This window comes from Ursus maritimus (assembly GCF_017311325.1).
Source record: "Ursus maritimus isolate PB19 chromosome X unlocalized genomic scaffold, ASM1731132v1 scaffold_X1, whole genome shotgun sequence".
NCBI classification, from domain to species: domain Eukaryota; kingdom Metazoa; phylum Chordata; class Mammalia; order Carnivora; family Ursidae; genus Ursus; species Ursus maritimus.
The window spans coordinates 81,644,763-81,666,117 of NW_024423319.1; the positions used below are offsets into that span (position 1 = coordinate 81,644,763).

Sequence of the window (21,355 nt, forward strand, 5' to 3'; positions counted from 1 at the left end):
GGGGGGGGCTAGGTGAGACTGTCTTCTGCTGTATTATTTACTAATGGGACGTGGTGTAGGGAACAGAAAAATGTGGCAGGTTCTAGAAAATTCTGGGTGGGTCAGTGTCATTTGGCAAAAGAAGAGGGATTAGTGGAGGATATGGTCTGGGAGGAGAGGGTGAGAGGAGGGGCTGCAGAAGGAGGGCTGCCATCCACAACTGCAGTATTATGTGTGTCAGAGATAAATTCACTTGTCATATTTCAAATTAGGTTTATAGGTACTTCCCCCATCCTCACACAGCAGTGGCTTAACGGGTGGTCTTCTCAATTTTTAATTACAGTTTTGCAGTATATTGGCGTCTGAAGTCTAGGTCTGACTGAGATGATGGTTTGTATGTATGTGTACGTGACTAACAGTCGAGAGATCTGAAGTCTCCCGATGAGGTGGGAAGGGTGCTGCGGCAGGGACCGGCTGTACTCTTCTCAAGAGAATCTTCCATCCTAACGTCAGAGTGCTATTGAGGTATCAGGAGGTGAAAAAGGTGTGGGTGGTGCAGTGAATTTCCCCCAGCCCAAGATACACACACACGCGCGCGCGCGCACACACACACACACACACACACACCCATTAACAAGTTCAGTAAAAAGTCCTGCTGATGCCTGGGAAGTCCAGCTAAAAGCAAAAGGCAGTCTCCCATGGCCAGGGCGAGCCGGGCGGACTCCCGAACCGCCGCGGAGACCAGGGCAGCCTTCTCTCCAGAGCGCGCAGCCTAGCCGCCGCTTCCATGGGAAACTCTTGCCTTGCTCTAGGGGCTGTATCTGCACGCTGCGGAAAGCCAGGGCTCCAGCCCTTTCTCATTACACACCTTTCCCGAAGCACCCCAAGCCCCGTACTCAACGGCAAAACCCTCAGATCCGGCGAAGCTCAAAAATGCAAAAACTGAGGCGGGGGCGCAAATTGTACTTCAATCCAGAGGACTGAACACACGCACGCGCACGCGCGCGCACATACCCCAACGCCGTACCGCTTAATTTCTTTCCCCGGGTTAGAAAAGAGGATTACTTGCCCACTGAGTCTTGGAGATGGGGGGGCAGGAGGTTGGTCCGAAGCTAGGCTCACCTGCTGCTGAGGTGAGAGAGCAGACACAGGATGCAAGCTGTGAGGAGCCGCAGCTCACAGCTGAGTGGTTGGGGGGTTGCAAAGACCCTCAAGTTCTCCTCCGGGTTTTTTGTTGTTGTTGTTGTTGTTGTTTTTGCATTCATGTCACCAAAGGGTTAAACGGCTGGGCTCCAACAGCCCCCCCCCCCCGGCGCTCCATTCCCCCCTCCCCTTTTTTTGTCTCCCCCCCTCCCCTCCCGCACGTCGCTAGGAGGTCATCAAGCGCTCTGTCCAGTCCGCGTTCGCAAGCCCCTCTGCTTCCCGCCCATCGGGCCCGTGGCTGCTTACGAAGAGGTGTGCGCTCACCGAGGGGCGTGTTCCAGCACTGGGAGACGCTGAGCGCCCCTGGCTTAGACCTCAGAGCGGAGCCAGCCATGGAGCGGGGCGGGGGAAAGTTTGGCACCCTGCAAGAGGTAGTCGAACAGGAGTGGGCGGGGCGCCCGAGGGTACTTTAGCCCTCCAAGCTCAGGTGCGCAAGCTGCCCAGACCTGAGGCGGTGTGCAGCCATGGACCGCGGAGCTGCCGCGGCCCAGGGCACTGCCCCGCCTCAGGATGGAGAGCAGCCCTTGGAGTCTCCAGAGCCGCCGCCGCCGTGGCCGCCGCCGCCGTCGCCGCCGCGGGCTCCTGAGCTGCTCCACGCGCCTTCACCAGAACCGGCACCGCAGTTCAGTCCAGAGCCTGCTCCAGGACCCCGTCCGAAGGCGACACCAGAACCAGCCACAGAACTCGACACAGAAACGGTCCCACAACCAGATACAGAACCGGCCCCAGAGCCGGCTTCAGAACCAGCCACAGATCTCGACAAAGAACCGATCTCAGAACCAGCCACGGAACCGGCCCCCGAGCCGGTTCCGGAACCAGCCACAGAACCAGCCACAGAACCAGCCACAGAACCGGCCCCCGAGCCGGTGCCAGTACCAGCCACAGAACCGGCCCCCGAGCCGGCCCCAGAACCAGCCCCAGAACCAGCCATAGAGTCCTGCCCTGAGCCGGCTCCAAAGTCCCATACGGAGCCGAGCCCAGCACCACGTCTATTGCAGTGTCCGGTGGTGGCTCCGGAGAGGGGTTTAAAGACCTCATCATCGCCCCGAACACCAGTGCCGTTCTCCGGTATAAAGGTAAGAAAAAGACCCCCTGGGGCGTGTGGGGGAAAAGAAGCAAAAAGAGGCCAGATGGCTATCAAGCTCCTGGGACTCTGGGTACCCTAAGCATCCCATTTGGCTGCCACCGACTGGCAAAGATGCGCGGAGAGATGCGGGGATGGAGGAGCCCGGGGGAGTGGGAAATGGTTGGGAGGCGGGAAGCAACATGTGGAAGAGAGAGTGGGCTGTTGGGGCTAGAAACAGGGTGACTGCACAGGTTGGGAGTGGGAGCAGTTTTCCCCATGGGGAGAAGTGGCAGAGCAGGGAGTGCCTGTATCTTGAAAAAGAGGAGGAAGACGTCCCCGGGGAGCGCAAGAGACCTCGAGAAGTATTTGGGGCAGGCCCTGGGGACACGGGGATGGGACTGAGTGGTGGGGATGGGGAGTGGGACACACCTCTTAGCCATGGTCACTGCCGCAGAGGCCCAAGCTGCGGAGCCGCAGCCTTCAGCTTGGCCCCCTCCCTGACACTGGGGAGGGGGTCATCAGCGGGGACGCAACTGGCAGCGCTCCAAGGAGGTGCCCGGCGCCTCTGTCGGCTGCTGGGAGCTGGTACTCCGGGTGGGGACGAGGGGATGGGCGGCGCCCACGCGCAGTGCAGGGGAAGGGCAGGGTTCGCTGGGGAGGAGGGGGAGAGCATGCGTGTGTCGAAGGCACCATTCCATCTGTCTGCAGGATTTCCCGGCAGGTAGGTGCAAACACTGTGACAGGATGATGGGCCGCGTCAAGAGCGGGAGACTGACATCCCGCACCGGGGCCAGTCGGAATGGTGCAGGAGTCCGGGTTTAGAGACTCCAAAATAGGAGTTGGTATTTGAGAGCGTGTGAAAGGAAATCCTCGTCTCTTCCAGTCTTCAGAGATGCCTTCCTAAATGTTGCGCTTTGCCTGGAGAAGACAGTGGAGGATCCTGGCGCACCCGCCCAGGGGGGAGGTGGGAGGAGGGAGGAAGGAGGTTTTCTGTGTTTGCCTTGGACCCCCTGAAACCCCGTTGGTTCTTCAGCAGGAGTCTGTTTGTCTTTCTTGCTTTCTTTCTACTCCCCCTACTCTTCCTTTCCCCCATAAACTTCGTTCCACGAGACTGTGAATACAATGATAATGCATAGATACACCTTGATTTAGCTTCCCCTGCAGAAAAAAAAACACGAAACAAAACACAGAAATAAACAAACAACACACCACACCAATACCTGCCCATCCTTCTGCCTAGCAGAGCTTAGGGACAGGGCTCTGGAATCCTTCTGCTGCGGACCGCACACTTGTAGAATGTAGGCGAAGGGGGCAGAACTTGGCATCACGAAATGGAAATGCAAGCGCTGGTTGCTCCCTGAGTTATGAGTAGGGAGGCTTGAGTTTGCAAAATAACTGCAATGATAAATGACTGAATAAGAAGAAGCCTAAAGCAAAAAGTTTCACAGGGGAAAAAAGTGCAGAGGTTTAAAAATAAATAAAACAGGACTGTAGGAAACTAAGACAAGTTGTTGTTGTTGTTGTTGCTGTTGTTGTTGTTGTTGTTGTTGTTGTTGTTGTTTTTAATTCAACAAGGGGGCTCTCACCAGGGGGTGTATCTCCCCCTCCCTGCAGCAACCCTTCCCTTCAGTGATCTCAGGAAAGGAAGGGGCAGTGCAGCTAGACACCGGAGATCACCTTAACCTGGTGTGTGCTCTGGTCTTTTTGAAAGAGTTTGCAATGAAGCCAGTGGGAGGGAGCCTGGCAGGGACCACATGAGCTATGGCCTTCTTAAGTGAGATTTGGGGAACATGGCTCAGAAACTGACACCTGGAGAGTTAATTACCAGGATGTCTGGCAAATATATGGCCTCTTTGGCCCCTGGAAGACTGACTGGAGGCCAGGAGCTCCGGGGATGAGCCCTGTGACAGTGGGAAAGCATGTCCCGTGAGCTTGACAGGAAAATGTCTGTTGCCAGACAGATAAGGAGGATCAAGGTAAGGGGAATCAGGTTAGCTTCCTCTACAGAGCGCCCTCTCAGACGTGCTGGCCGGCTGACCAGTAGGCATTTGTCAGCCCTGGCAGGGGACCAGGACCCCCCAAGGTTTGACTTTGCCTTCCGTAGAGTTAATCATTTGTTCAGCCCTTTATCTTTTAGAATGGCGTTAAGAACCCTGACCATCCGCTAAAAGGGCCATGCAGAGGAACCTATCAGTGGTTCTAGATGATTTCTAAGAATGCAAAGGATCTGGGTAAATGCTCAGATTGCTGGGAGCCAAACCCCTTTCCAATACCCTAGGTGTTGCTATGCAATTGCTTTCTTGTGCCTATGGGAACATCTGATCTTCAGTGATAGGACCGTTCTCTGCTGCATCCTCAGGCAAACAGCACCCACAGCCAGCTGACTCGCATCTTAACATTCAAGGCAAACAGGTTGCCATCTTAGCTGGGGAGGTGTTGTACTCAGACACTGCCTCCTTGAGGCAAGCTTGGGGAAACACACACACACACACACACACACACACACACACACACACAATCTCAGATCCTAACAAAATACAGCTCTTATCATACAATGAAATCCTACGTGGCAAGGCACAGTCAGTACCAGTAGCATGAAACTAGCCTGATAAGTCAAAGGAATGAATGAGTAAAACAAAGTGAATGTGACTGCAAGTTTCCCCCAGATAATTTTTGCTGACTGATATTGCAGTAAAAAAGAAAAAGAAAAAGAAAAAAATCAACATCTTTCAGTGTGTAGTCTGCTCTCTTTTCAGGTTTCAGAACCTGTTGGTTGTAAATCAATGCCCATCATGAGGGTAGAGACTGAGAAAAGGGGGCTCATATTGTCTTTCCAAATAGATACCAGGATAACACAGTCTTGTGAACCAAACCTGTTTATTTCCTTCCTTTCTAAAATGTTTTGACTTCCAGGAAATGAGCCATGGTCTCCCACCTGGTGGCAGCAAGTGTAAGTAAGGATGTGTGAATTGGTTCTTTAACAATGCTATGACTTGCTTGGGGGGAGTGGGGCTTACATGAAGTGTACTATATTTGATTCCCTCTCCTCACTTATGGTTGAAGAAAAATAGTCCATGTTTTTATTAATTGGGTTTGACTAGCTTCGAAATTATAATCACACCATACAGGTGATTGATGAAAAATCTGAAAAGAAATACACTTGTGTGGCCTTTATTTCTGGAATAGGGGGTGTGTGATAAGAGATCAATTGCCATTTACCATTACACCCCAAACCATAACAGAGCAGTTTTCTGGTATTTTTTGCACACACTTTCTAGCAAAGTTGCAAGCATTTGTTTATATGATATCTGGTAATTCTTGCCCGAATACTTTATCGTTTTACTTATTTCTGAGCTTCGCAAAGGTAGATACTCTCTCTCCTTCTCAGTGCTTAGTACAATTCAGCCCTCCCTGTTTTTGCTCAGTAAACACTTGCTGAAGCTTGAAACCTATCAATTCCATTCCCAGCAAGGACCACGAAGAGACTGCCGCTGTGAAAGAATAAAAATGTGTTCTCATTGATTTCAGAGTGAGAAGTAAATGCTTATTTAAATAGCCTGGATATATAGCTCTTAAGGAAATGCAGTCAATCTCTCCCTTTTCAGAATGGATGTTAGAACCATAATTAAGAAGCAAATTACCAACAATTAAAAAAATGGTTTGGAAAGTATCCTTATCCCCTGCAGTCCCAGCAGCAGCAGACTAATGATGATGTTGTTGGTTTCAGGGGTAACAATTTTTTTTTTCCTAAGTGAACAGAATATCTGCAGTGACTATAAACAGCTTTGGGATTGTAGAATCGAATGTTTAACCTGTTGAAGGTCACGATGAAATTACTTTCTTTCCTCTTAGGTACTTTCCTCCCTCCTTGCCAGGTTTTGATGAAACCATCTGATTTGTTTGGTATAATCTGAGAGCTCCTGAGCATTTGCAGCAGTATGTTCTAGAAAAGATAATGAGATATTTGGTCAGTTGTCTTTCTTTTCTGAGAAAAGAATTCTTACGTGTTTATTAAAATCTCTGACCGAGGGGTGCCTGGGTGGCACAGCGGTTAAGGCGTCTGCCTTCGGCTCAGGGCGTGATCCCGGCGTTAGGGGATTGAGCCCCACATCAGGCTCCTCTTCTATGAGCCTGTTTCTTCCTCTCCCACTCCCCCTGCTTGTGTTCCCTCTCTCGCTGGCTGTCTCTATCTCTGTCAAATAAATAAATAAAATCTTAAAAAAAAAAATCTCTGACCGGGGCTTCTGCACATCTGCAGCCCAAAATGAAAGGCTGATCCATTGCCCAAAGTGCTTCCAAGGAAAAGGGGAAAATCCATAGAGAGCAGGAAACCATTCAGGGATATTATAATAAGGATTATATAATCCCTTCTGCTAGTACGGCACTTTACAGTTTGCAGAATGCTTTCCTCTGCATTATTAACTCTTATTCCCCTGACAAAGGCAGCAGGGTGGGAGAAGGCAAAAACTTGGCACCCACTAGGATATAACTATTAATTTATCTAATGTGGATTCTTAAAAAAAATATCCAACATAGGGCTTTCTGTGACATACAGGATCCTCATTTGTCTAAGAACAATCTTTAAGCTGATATTCCCTCAGCCTGGATTTTTTTCAAAGCAGCAATTGTTGTTCCAAGTCTGATGCTCCCAGCGGGGACCATCCTAGAACAGGAGTCTGAGAAGGAAGGATAAGAGGCAGAGGCGCAAGACCCTGAACCTATTACTCCCAAAGAAAACCTTTTTTTGGAAAGAAAATAAATAGAAATTCTGCTAGGGATAGGGTGCCCAACCTCTCCAAAGACTGCTGACTGTAATTCCCTCAGTGGAAAAAAATAATTTTAAGGATTAAAAAAAGAAAGCATCCATTCCTAAAGGGAGATGCCCCACCCTCACCAAAGCAAATAAACCTTATTCTCAAAATAGAAAAACAAATTTACAAATTAAAAAAAAAGGACCAGTGACCCAAGATAAAGAAACTTATGTCTCCCCTAAAAATTATTTTAAGAAAAAAAGAAAGAAATTCTAAAGGGAGATGTTCCTCACCCTCATCAAAACCCATGCAACTTAAGTCCCCAAGAGAAAAATTAAAGAGGGAAAGAGAGAAATCACCTCGAGGTAAACAGTATTTCTAACCTTAAAAAATTCATGAAATTTATAAACTTTATGTGCACCCCACTGCTCATACCCAATCTTTTACAAAAATTATGGGGGCAAAAATAAATCTCCCAAAGGGGAGTGTCACCAAATCTTCCTAACATTATTTCTTCCAATTACATGAAATGTCCAGAATAAGCAAATCCTTAGAGACTGAAAGTTGATTAGTGGTAGCCTGGGGCTTAGGGGAAGAGGGTAGGGGGAAGTGTGGGTGATGACTAAAAGGTACAGGGTTTCTTTGAAAGATGATAAAAATGTTCTGAAATTAGATAGTGGTGATGGTTGCACAACCCTATGAATACGCTAAAAAACACTGACTTTGTACACTTGAAAATGGTGAATTTTGTGGTATGTGAATTATTTCCAAATTTTTAAAAATAAGTAAAAGAAAGAGATCACTCCTCCAACTGCAAGATAATGAACCTACTGTCTTCCCACAAATAAACAAAGGAATAAATGAATGCATAAAGAAAAAAGACATTTTTAAAAAGGAACCAAAAGACAGAGAGATCCTCTTAAGGGCAGGGCCTCCAATCTCACCAAGGAAAATAACCTTTATTCACCCCCCCCCACAATTTTTTCTCTGGGAAAAATAAACAAAAAAGAAGTCTTTGTATGGACAGATACTTTCAAAATCATCAAAGTCCATGAAACTTACCAATCCTTCCATCCCAGAAACACACAAATGTTTTAACAAAAAGAAAGAAACATTAAAGGACAGGGTCCCTGATCTTACCAAACACCCTGAATTTTTAATTCCCAGAAAAGGAGAAAAAGAGAAATAAAAGAAATAAATCCCTCCCCTGTCAGCGGACATGCCCCATCCTCACCAAACACATGAACCTTATTCTCAAAGTACATTATTTTTAAGATTTAAAAGAAAATCAATAATGGAAAGGCATGTCTGTTGGTGGAGGGGATAATATCAATGAAATGAAAACAAAATCCTCTTAAAGAGAAGTGCTCCAGCCTCACAGACACATGAACTTTTCTGTCAAGATACAGCAAAAACAAATGCAAATTATTTAAAGAAGAAAAAATAAAAGGAAATCCTTCTAGTGGGAGATGATCTGAATTTATTCAAACCCCAAAGCTTGATTCTTAATATAGGAAATTTAAAAATTGGAAGCATAAATAGAAAGAGAGAGAAACAGAAACAAAACCAAGATGTCCCCAGCCTCAACAGCCCCTTTTTTCTCAAAACAAGAAAATGCATTTAGGATTAGGGAGAAAGAAGGGAAAAATGAAAAGGATATTTTCAAAGAGAAACCTCCTTTTTAGGGAATGAAGATGCCCCAAACTCACCAAAGTCCCTGAACATTTTTCTCGAAACAAAAAAGGGAAGGGAGAGAGCAAAGGGGTGAGAGAAAGGGAGTTGGAAGGGGAGGGAGAGAGGGGGAGGAAAAGAAGAGGGTAGAGAGGAAGGGAAGGAGGGAATGAGAGGCAGAAGAAAATAAGCTAAGGGACAATTTTTAAAAGAAAGTTCTTCTCAGGGAAGGTGCACCAATCCTTTATTGACGATAATGCATATTTTTCCTGATGAGCAATCCACTCTACCTCTCACAAAAAGGAGAAAAAAAAATCCCCTACAAAATCTTTTCAGAACTTCTTCAAGGGGAGATGCACCCAATCTCACCCAAACCCAGGGACCTAATTTATCTTCCAGCCTTCAAGTATTTTTTTAAATGAAATAAAAGAAAAAGAAATTCTTTTATAGAAAGACGCTCTCAATCTTATTTCTTCCAAGTTAATTACTTATTTTAAAGAGAATGAAAGAAAGGAAATCCCCTCCACCCCACCAGGAGGGCCCCCAACCTCACTAAATCCAGTGGCCCTTATAGTTTTGCCGCACAAAACCTGAATTTTTTCTAAATGGAAATCCTCCAAACCTAAGGAGATTTGCTTCCACAACCCCACCAAAAGCAAGGGATCATTTCCCCCAGACATTTTTTTAAAGGAAAATTCCTTCCATCAGAAGAGATGTCTTCAATTTCACTAAAATCAATCTACTTTATTTGTCTCCACATCCATGAGGGAAACAAAGCCAGAAAACAATGGTAAGAGGAAAAGAAATTCTCCTAACCTAAGGCAAGTTGGCCACAATCTCAACAACCTCATTAACTTTATTCCCCTAAGGCTATTTAAAAAAAAGTGGGGAGAGAAAAGCCTGTCTTTTAAGAAAAAGTGCGCTCTACACCTACCCCACTCTAAAGACTTCCTAGGAAGTGTAATACAAAGAAAAGGTAATATCTTTCTAGAACCGTGCCAATGAACCTTAAATTCAGAACCTGAGGCTGAAGGGTAGTAAATGTTTAATCCCAGGCTGATTTCCCTCTGCCCCAGCTCCAGCCCATTTCTGGTTACCTTCCCCATCAGTCAGTCAGGCTGTGCACTCCGGAATGGCAAACCCTGCCCATGGAAAACAATTAGGAAAGTAAACCTTCTGGGGGAAAATCATACACCACATTTCCAAACCAAACAGAAATTATTTGGGGGATTAGCTGCCTCTTCGTTCCCCTCTAACACTATAGTAACTCAAGAGTTGATGATAAACTCTAAAGCAATGACGCTCTATTAACTTCCAAATTAGACACACACCTACCTAACTGAGAAGGACCCTTAGACAATTCAATAATGGGTTTCTCAAGGTGGTTGTCTAATCATGTGCTCTCTTTAATGTCTGTTCTCTGGAGTTATAAAGTTATAAAATTTGCAAGTCAGATTTATAAGCAGAGACTAAGACTCAATTAATGTTTTCCAACGTTTTTAATTCATTTACTTATTTAAAAATTAAATTGAGTAACTGTTTACATCCTATGTGCTTAGCACTGAAGATTCCACGGTGGGCAAAATCACAGAGATGAGACTTCCTCTAAACAAACTGGTAAACGAGACACCCAATTACCAAACAGATATACAGGGGACAATGATTTGTTTTACTAGATGCTTTGCTGACACATTCACTTAAATATTTGTCTCAGCATACCTCTTCTTAAATAAAAATGTAGTGTAATAAAAGAAAGGATATGTATCTTAATTTCAGAGAAAGTAGGAAATAAAAAATGCTTCCAAAAAGTAAATAAAATTTATGCAGCACCCCACCACTCAAGATTGAGTATCAAGAGATAATGAATATTTTGTTGGTTTTTTTTTCCATTCATTTTCTTAGAAAGATGCTTATATACATTTATAATCTACAGTAGTTAAGACTTTAAAGGAATGTACAATTGTGTCTCAGGCTCTCCCCTACCCATTACCTCCCCCATTTAATTATTAAATCATGTGCATTGTTTTACATTGGATTTAGGAAACAACTCTTAATTTTAGCTTAAGTTTATCTAGTCAAATGCCTGCCTGTATGATCTGATTGAACACATGCTGGAAACCTAACTGTTCAGAGATGTATTTGCAATGTAAAGCAATGAGAGTATATACATTTTTACATATACACTTGGCCGTTTGATCTCACCTTTACTAAGTGCACTTTCTTAGACATCCAGATTTCATTTGTCCAACTAGCTTTAGTGATTTGGACCTGAAGCAGGAGACCCAGGAGCAAAATCCACCCTTTTCCCACTGTTAAATTCCCAAAAGGAAAATCTAAATCTAAATTTCTGAGACTCTGTTGGGTCACTTTTAACCATATGCAAAAATGTACTAATGGTTTTGTCTCTTTAACACACAGTTACCAACCATGCTCGCTAGGGTCCCTCCTACCCAGAAGGGAAATACTTTTGTTTGAGGACATTATCAGCAATTATAAGGGGATAGAATATTCATTCAGCTTTCATTAACCAAATGTGGTAGAAAATTGAGAGAGTTAATAAACTGTATACGATCCAACCAAGGTTGAATTAGTAATTTAAAAGGCAAGTGTAATGTGGTATTGGGTAAGATCAGAGTCTTCTTCCTCCTCTGTAATACTTGGAGATTTTCATCTTCCAAAGCATTACAGGCATTTGCTGCTTAAGCCTTTTTCTTTAAAGAGATTGTAAAAGATTTCAGACCCTGAGGATGGCGATTCCCACCCCCTTGTTTTCCTCCTAGCACCGGGCAAGGCACAGGTTACTGGGGGATTCTGAGAGATAAGCGTGATTCTCCAACCCAGAGCTTTGCAGAATTCTTCTAAATCAAGAGGCAGTGGGTATGGGGCATAAGCCTGCTTCTGCCTCCAGGAATTGGAGGGGGATGGAAGCGCTGCTTGCTTGAGGTGCTCAACCAAGAACTTCCAGAATCTTGGATGTTCATTCCTTTGCCTTCTCCTGCAGCTAATGTCTCTACCTGTTCTCTTCTGGGATTTTGCAGTTTGAGGCAGGAAATGAAAGGTACCTGCTGAGAAAAACCAAAATTGTTAATCTCCTTGGCTATGAGTAGAGACACTTGAAACCAGGAAAGTTTTTTATTTACCTGGGCTCTGTCAACTGAGTCCCCCACTCTCACTTCACTCTTCACTCTGTGAAGCTGGCTCCAGCCTCACAGCAGGATCCTCTGAACCCCCCCCAACAGTAGTCCCTGCTTAGCTTGATTGTTAATTTTCCCTCAGTAAGTGTCATTTGCCTTTATTATGTCCCTTGAACATACTATTTCATGCTTTATTCACATCACCGCGCATGTCCCTTGCAGTATAAAAGAGAAATTTGATGTAGCTTTATTAAAACAGCTCAGCATAAACAGCAAAGAGGCAAGTAAATGAGGGTACAGAACAAGATTATTGATTTCAGAAAATTAACAAGTTTTTGCCCTTCTCACTAACCTCAATTAATGCTTACTGTGATAGTTTCCCTCCTGCCAGGCTTGAGTAGAACATAACTATTCTCTTACTCAGAATTTGGATACTGCTGTCCCTTTCTCACACCCTCACCTTACTCTGCTTGACTGTTAAGACTGACTAAATTAAAATGATAATTTTGGCATTGTCCTTGTCTCTTTTCTTTAATTTACTCAACTTGGTGACTAGATCACCAGGACGGGTTTTGTTTTGTTTTGTTTTGTTTTGTTTTGTTTTTTGGTTTCACGTGGAATCAAAGCATCCATTTGGTGGCTCACTTCATGGTTTTCTTAGTATATCACTTTTCACTAGTGAGTTGTCTTCCTAGAAATGCCTGGAAAAGCCTTACTTTGCCTTTCCATCACCCGTCATCAACACTAATTTTTTTAAGAGTTCTTCCATCTCATCTTCTCATGGTGGAAAAACAAACACAGACATTCCCAGGCAGCTTGAAACCTTGCTTGCTTTGTTTGTTTGTTTGGGTGTTTTTTTTTTTTTTTTGGTTTGTTTTGTAACCAGTATAGTAAGGCATCATTGTGAAGGACACATAAACATATCTGTTAATTAGGTCATTAAGTGTTCAATAATTATGTAATTGGTATATAAAATGCTTTACAATATGATACGTATTTGGAGGATTGTTACATGGGTATTTTAGAGTACTTTACTGGTGGTATTTGAGGAAATTGGTTGGGGTTTTTAAGATGAAATGGGATGCATTATTGCTTTTCCAATGTAGAATAATGGAAGAAATTTTCCCACTAACCAAAACCCACTATCCAACAAGTTTTCAGAGGTGGATTACATTCGGATATGAGGGACTGCCTAATAGCAAATTCACTTTGATAGAAGAAATTTAGGGGAAAAAATATAAAGTTATTTGAGGTAAGTGGGATATATTGTTCCCAATATATCCTCCTCAAACCCAGAGAAAATCAGAATTAAATTAAACACTGACACTATCAGGTAGAAGAGAGGTTATCCCTGAATTGGGCAGGCGAAGGCCTACAGACAGAAGAGTGAGGCCCTTGTATGGTATATGGAGTTAGAAAGAAAATGGCCACTCGAATAGAATCATAGAGTACAGATTGAAATAATGTGGAAAATAAAGTGGACAAAGTCCTATTGTAACTTTGAAGGCAACTGACAAAATTGTGTATATCATCCAACTGATGATATACAGCCATTGGAGGGCTGTTGATTAGTAAAATAACATGACTAAAGCAGAGGATTGGTTGACGGGGCATATAATTAAAAACTTTCAATTTCTTTGTATGCAAAATTCCAAATTAAACTACTAAAGCTAAAAGTGGAAGAAGAGAATTATATTATCTAGTGTCCTTTCTCTACTGTTTTGGGCGTTCTTTGCACTTTTGTTAAGTGGCTGGTCTGCTTTCTCTATGATATTTTTTCCTATTTGATATCACAGAGTTTTCTACAGCAAAAGTAAGAAGTTGATGGGAATCCAGTGAAATCTTTTATCTTCAGTGTTGTAGACCCATGGCATTTCCTGAAAAGGGCCTTCGGGGAGCAGCTGACCTAATAAGTTTAACTTTCTACACTAGAATCTTTTTAATATTTTCTCAGTGAAATCTTAAATGAAAGCCTAATATTTAATGCAAATACAAGAAGTATTTCATTAGTCTTTTTCTATGCTAAAATGGGTTTGTAACTGATGTACATTTCTAATTGTTTATTTGAAGCTAAGAGGAAAGCGAATCTGCGCTCCCTGTTTATTACTGGCTGCTTAGCAAGGGTGCTGGCGATGTAGGAACACATTGAATAGGAAAAAGAAGCAAGTCAGAGTTTAAAATTTGGCCTAAAATATTCCAGAAATTCATAATAGTCTCCTGGAAACATAGCCATTCCAGAGAGTTCCTCCCTCCCCCCCCCCGGAATGTGTTACAACAGGCTTCATAAAGTGGGTTGTCATAATGTGCACTGTCTTTGCTTATAGGAACATTTTTATTATGGGGGATTGTGTTCTTGACCAAGGACACTATACCAAGTAAATGGTAGGTATAACTAAAAATATGTAGTAAAAGCTAATGTATAACTGTAAGCTTCTGTAATAATTTAAACCAGCAAAATTATTCCAAGTCCTATAAAATGGGCATAAATGTACCATACACATTGATTTTGTAAGGGGCCCTAGTGTACTATAAAGTGTACATGCAGCACATAAAAGAGTCAATTCTACATAAATTTAGTCTATTGTTATTATTTATTTAAAATTTGCACTCTGCCTGTATCCAGAAAGGGTATGAAGTATCCTACAAAATTAAACACATATAAAACAGGACAATTAAGCTCAAATAAAAACAAGACAAAACCAATTCAATGCAGTGGTGAATGAGACTTTAAACTAATATATCTAGTTATAATAAACCCCAATTACACATTTAATTAGCAGTATTTTTGTTTGCTGCCTTTGGTGCTTGAAAGACTTTGGGGAATGATTTGAATGACTCAGGCCTCTTAAAGTTGGTATCCAAGGAAGTTGAGCTGATGCCTCATTTTCATGCGATACATTTTCCTGTGGCAAGCTGCAGCAACCACAAAATGAGGAACTAAAGGTTGCCGGGATTGTGGTATAGGTGTTAATTAACTGTCCTAGAAGGCTGAGGCTTGGGTTATTTTGGTGTGCCTTCATTTTTCTTATATCATAATGTGTGTGTCTGCGAGGCATGTAAGTATGGGACTTTCTCAAATAAAATAATAATTCCAATAAAATTTCTCGAAAAAAATCCAAATAGTACTGTGTAACTGGGGGTTCAATAGTTTGGACTCTCTTAGATTGGGAGTTACTTCACATTGGTTCTAGTCATAATTTCACTCTACATAGCTGTGCAATATGGGGTAAATTGCTTAATCTTTCGGTGGCTTAGCTTTTGTGTCTCTTAAATGAAGCCAGTAATGTGCTGCTGACTCAGCTCAGCTCAGCAGTCTCCTCCAGCAAGTCTTCACTGGTACCGTGTCTGGGCTAGATGCCCTTCCTCTGGGCTCCCATAGCACCCTACACAAACTTCTGCTTCTCAATGGCCATCTATACTGAGATTATCAGCTTGTGTACCCATTAGGGCTATAAGAATAAGGCCCTTAGGGCCTAACATGCTGTCTGCCATTCAATAAATTGTGGCTGAACTCCTTTATAAAATTTTGGCAGTCCAAATTTTATCCCAAATAGCTTTCCGCTAATTGCAGGAAAAGCTTTAACTTGTTTTACCAATGCCTCTGATCAGATCAGCACACTGGTCTTGAAAATGGTTTGATCAGGAAAGAGAATATGGAGTCTCTACTTAGACACAGGAAATTCTTAACAGCCATCTTCTTTCCAAACAGAAGGAACAACTTTTCCCTTAAATAAGATAAACAACTTCTATCTTTTCTAGAAAAGCAACTGGGAATGATCACCACATAAAGTTGTACAGTTCGTACACTCTACAAGGCTGCCATGTCTAAGGGGACACCTTTCACAAAGAAAGCCATCATAGATATACATATTTCTTCTAACAATTTTCCTGCAGATGGCAGTCAAGTGCCTTGTGCTAACGAAATTGGTATATTATGACAATTTCTGACAAATGGAAGTAAAATACTTTTAGTAAGTGGTGCCTTTTCCTGATGTGCCCAATGGTGTGCTATGGCCTGATCCTGCTACTAATTCCTTGCATTTAAATACCATGTCCCTTTAGCGACTCCCTAGAAGCTTATAAGCCATATGCTCAGAACTGATTTCCAAAAGTACATATTTTATTCCATAACACAATTTACCTGAGCATCATTTTAAAACAGAAACCTGCAACAGGGGTTTGAAAAAGGAATTTACAGGGGCACAGGCATAGCCAGGCATACCTCCACAGATGCACACTGGTACCTTTACTCCCAGGAACATACCCAAGTATATAAACTCCAATAGCCAAACAGCCTGGTAGATAGGTACACACACACACACACACACACACACACACACACACATACACACACACAGATTTAGCTGGACATTAAAGCATATAAATGAGGAGGCTCTAGCTGCTTGCTTTGGTGCCAACCTCTTGCCCATTTTTCCTATTTAATCTATTTTCAGCATGCCTCACTCCTGCAGGCTATGAGTTCCCCAAAGTTTACATGCTTTTATGTGAGTTCAATTCAACAAACCTTTCTAAGGGCTTACTAGTGACAAAGAACTGTGCTAAGTAGATAAAGGAAGCCACTCCATCTTGGAAGGTTGTTTGAAGGAGGTTACATCTGAACTGTGTCTGAAGATTAAGTAGGACTTTGATAGGCAAACATGAAAAAGGAGACAAAAGGCAGAGGGAATATCCTAAGCATAAACATGGAAGAGGTGGAAAGGGCAATGCTCTGAGAATCCCACAAAGACTAGACATGGTAGGTACTTTTAGTGCATCAGGAGGAAAGGCTGGAGAAGCTAGGTGGAAGCTAAAATGCAGAAGACCTTGAATGCCAGGTGAAGGAATATGTGTTCTATTCCATTAACAGTGGAGAACTGTGGAAGGTTTTTGATTGAGAGTAACATGACTAGGTTTAGATTTTAGAAAACTCTATCAATATATAGGATGGGTTAGATAGGAAGACTCTAGAGGATGGGACACCAGTCTAGGCAAGAGATGTTGAGGTCCTAAGGCAACCAGTATGGGAAGAAATAGGAGATGCTAATAGGATTCGGTTTGTAACTGATTGGGTGTGGATGATGGGGGAAAGATGAGTAGAAGACAACTCTGAACTTACGTGTCTGGAGTTAGAATTATAGAGAATACAGTGACAAGAACAGGCTTAGGTAGTAGCTAGAGGAAGATTATGAGGTTAGTTTTGGAGAATTTGAGTTTGAGATGTTGGTGAGGCCTGTGCTCAAGACAATGATTACAGAAAGGGAAGAACTTAAGGGTTAGAGGACTGTTGCCCTGCCCCTGGATGGAAAACAATGAAATGAAATTAATAGAACCAGATAATGTAAGAGAAACAAATACGGACAAATTCTGTTTGGGAAAATAGGCAGAGAAAAAAATACTGATGTAGAAATCAAAGTATTGGAAGAGAAAGGAGAAATAAGAGAATGTGTACTTTTTTAAAGGAACATTTTCTTTTAAAGTGTTGATCCTGAATAATTTTTTTCAACGACTTCTCTGTCCTCTCCTTTGGCTATTTTCTCTTTGTTGGTGAAAATCCTCTGAATGGTTTTGAGGAGAGGGAATATTGTTAATGTGTTGTCCTCAGACTGAATGCAAGTAGCTCTTCTCTCATTACCCAAGTCTTTATTTGTAAGCTTCGGAATATACTGTGTTTGGGGGAAACCATTAAGAAAGGTTAATAGTTACCTAGTTATTAAGGGAGACGCATGAGAACATTTCTCTTATGTTAATATAAGAAGAAGAATATATTGTCCTCTACATCAAAGATTCTATTTTAAAGCTCTTTGCACATAGTACGCACTTAATAACTTGAAATAACAAGAACCACAAAGCAGTCTTATATGTATAATGATACAAAAGATCTCCAAAGAGAGTAAACCAAGACATCTTAAGGTATTATAAGATTTGCTGTGAATATGTTGACAGGAGATGGGGACTTTCTTAAAGAAAACTATTCTTACCAGGTAAACTTTGTCTTTTGGGAATGAAGTAAAGAATAAGCCACTTAAAATGGCTCCAGACAATGGAGGAGACACATGGAATACCAGACAGAATAATTAGAGAAGAAATTGATAAACGTTTGAAAGTGTGAGCTGAAGTCCTAGTGGGTCCCCAGCTCTTTGCTAGTTGGTGTGGAAAAAACAAAGGTAGATATGAAGTCTGCGATCTTATTTGGGAAACAAAACATGTATACTGGGGACAGGTACATAACAATACAAGGAAAGATATGATTATATTTCAACATGTGTAGTACAGAGAATAATGCTATAGAATTATAAAAGAGGAACAATAAAGGATGGATTCATTTGGGAAGGCTTCCTGATGGAGGTGAGATCAATTGAATTTAGATCTGGGAGCAACATACACAGACTTGGAAGCAGCAGGGACCCTATTTGACTGATGTCAAAGAGCTTTAGAGAAAGGCAGAGGGATTTGGTCTCTATTCTGTACAGCAGGACATTATTTAAGGTTGTTCAATAGGAGAGTAACATAATGAAAGAAATTTTTCTAAGACATGTATTGTGACAGTAGGAAGGATAGATTGGAAGAGAACAAGATAGGAGGCAGGGAGATTAGGCTGTTGTAAAAATCCAGGTGAGAGATGATGGTGCCTGATTATTGCAAGTGATGATGATCATTCATTCATCTAAAATCATTTATTGAGTACCTATTCTGTGTCAGGCACTGTGCTGATAACTGTAATTTACCTGAAGGAAATTATAGCCAAGCAAAGGAAATAAGACCAAGTATACAAATAACTGCAATCCCAAGGAGAAAATGATACTCATTTTAATACAAGAGAAACTCTGAGTTCAAAGGAGATAAGAAGTGATTGGAGCCTGGCAGAATGGGGTAGACTTGGGTTCAGAGATGAGTTAAACTTTTTCTTATTTGGGGGGAAGTACCAGGAGGAGTGATAAGGAGGTAATTCTGGGCAAGCAAAACAGTGTGAGCAAAGGCACTGAGGTGAGAAAACACCAGTGTTTTTGGAGACCAGAGGAGCTTCAGGGATGCAGGCAGAAATGCAGAACTGGCAGAAAATGGGGGTAGAACAACTGATTTGGGGGGGTAGTGAGTAAGGAGGAAGGGAAATCATTAAGAGAGAAGCATGGGAGGTTAATAATTTCTGATTTTCTTTCTACTTTGCAACTCACCCTTTTCTCAAACTCTGTCTGGATTCTTTCTCAGTAACATCCAAGGGTCCAGGATGCTTTTATTTTATTCCTGGACTACCGACTTCTATGTACCATCTTTCTCTAACATGAGAGTACAGGCTCCTGCCTGATGTTCAGAGATACTCCGATCTGAGAAGGGAAATGATTCCCCCCATGAATTTCATACAGGGTCTGTTTCTATAGTAAGCAGCACCTATATTCGATCTTCAATATTTAAGAGCATCTTCTAGTCTCAGTTTTGCTACTGTATATGCATGTTTGGCATGCCTTTGGATGACCTTGTTGTGCATGTAAGGAACACTATTCCTAACCAACTTTCTCTGTATGCTTATAATTCTAAAATTTCAGACAGCTCCCAGATACCTTTCCCAATCATTCATGTTATAGACATAAAAAGTAGTGGTCTTTCTGGGGCGCCTGGGTGGCTCGGTTGTTGAGCATCTGCCTTTGGCTCAGGGCGTGATCCTGGTGCTATGGGATCAAGCCCCACATCAGGCTCTTCCGCTGGGAGCCTGCTTCTTCCTCTCCCACTCCCCCTGCTTGTGTTCCCTCTCTCGCTGGCTGTCTCTCTCTCTGTCAAATAAATAAATAAAATCTTAAAAAAAAAGTAGTGGTCTTTCTAGACTACCACTTGATGTTTGTATTATACTCCACAACTTTCTAAAATGCTTCCGCATTTCCCATGTCCTATGTCCTTGGATTCTAACCCCAACCCTGTGTATGATATTGGTTTTATCCCCATTGTGCAAATGAGAAAACCAAGGCTAAAGGATACTTGACTACTAAGGATTGGAGTCAAGATTCAAGCCCAAGGCTCCTGACCCCAAAACCAATCCCTAATCCGTGGAGGCTAGTTAGTACAAGATTTTCAAAGCAGCCCTCTTGAGCCCAGAATTGATCTAGATTCCTCTAAACAAAGTGGGATAATGGGGGCCACCTGCCTTCATTTCAGGACTAATTACCTTTGTTAAAGCCAACCAAATCCACAGGCTTAAGATGAGACAAGGTTTTAAGGTGGTCGTAATGGTTGTTGTTGTTTTTTTTAATGCTGCAAAATGCTTTAGATGTTTATAATGATGATTCATTATGTAAATAATTGGAGACTTCCTGAGGTCAGAAGTCTCAGAAGGTTCTGCAATTCTTAAGAGATTAAAAACGCACCAGTCTAGTCATTTGGCCCCAGAATTGAGATTTAAGAGGCTGATTCTATTCCTAGCTGTACCTTTGTGATTTGAGGTAAATCCTTTAACCTCTCACTTTTTATTTATCCATTTGTAAATAAGGATATTTCCCATCATAGAATATCTGGGAAGCACTTTAAAATTCTAGGCTCAAAAGTATTTCAAAGCCTTATAAGTTCTGTAAAGCACTTTATACGGCTTCAAAATGACTGTGACATTGATACAAAATGGAATTTGTTAAAAACAAGTAAAGTGTATGCAGACACGGTTAAAGCTACTGTTTTTAAATAGGTGTAGCTCAGGTCTGTGTTCCACTTTCACCTCTGCCACAACGTGGTGTTGCCACTGCTAGCTGGATCATCTTGCCTCCCACCTCCTGCAGGGTCATAAGTCACTAAGATTGATATCCCTGGGTGGAGATTTTTCTATAGTACAAGCCCAGTGAAGAAGGGTAATTCCCTAATTTCATTTCCTCCCTTTGAAGTCTGGATTATGTGGAAGAGAAAATATTTTAGATCCTAGTATAATACTTCTCTGTCCCATGCCTTAATGTCCCTGTGTATAAAATGGAGTTATTAAGAACTGCTTCTACCTGCAGAGGGGATGGTGTGAGACTAACCATGAGAATTGCAGTATAATATAGTGGGCTTCAAAGTCAGACACATTTGAGTTGAAATCCCAGCTCTGTCGTTTCTTAGCTCTGTGACCTTGGGCAAAGACCCTTGGGCTCACCTCTCTGAGTCTCACTTTTCTCATTTCACACATGAGACTAATAATTCCCACCTTGTAGGGTTGTTCTAAGGATCAGTGGCATATCCAGTGTTTAGTACAGTGCCTGGCACTTAGTTGGTTCTTTAAAAAATGGTAACTGTGGTTTTCCTTGCCACTACCTGCAGAGGTGGCAGCCATGCCCTATTCGGTATTATAGCCACCTCAGAACCCTTGTATAGCTCAAAATTGTTAAAAAGAGGACCAAGTAGTTTATCCAGCACCAGTCAGACCAATATGGCAAAATTAAGCGTAACTGGCAGAAACCCAGAGGCATTGACAGTAGGATGCACAGATGATTCAAGGGCGGGATCTTGATGCCCAATATCACTTACAGAAGCAACAAGAAAACAGAGCACACGCTGCCCAGTGGCTTCTGGAAGTGCCTAGTCTATCTCAAGTGCTGCTG

The 21,355-nt window shown here is 42.5% G+C and overlaps 1 protein-coding gene across 1 annotated transcript in view; it reads left to right on the plus strand.

The window, feature by feature from the left end:
- The first annotated feature begins 1,646 nt into the window (after positions 1-1,646).
- DGKK (diacylglycerol kinase kappa) overlaps positions 1,647-21,355 on the plus strand; it is a 181,647-nt gene continuing 161,938 nt past the window's right edge. The window contains exon 1 of the mRNA XM_040631564.1: positions 1,647-2,258. Coding sequence (XP_040487498.1) covers positions 1,647-2,258 — 612 coding nt within the window. The remainder of the gene's footprint in view (positions 2,259-21,355) is intronic.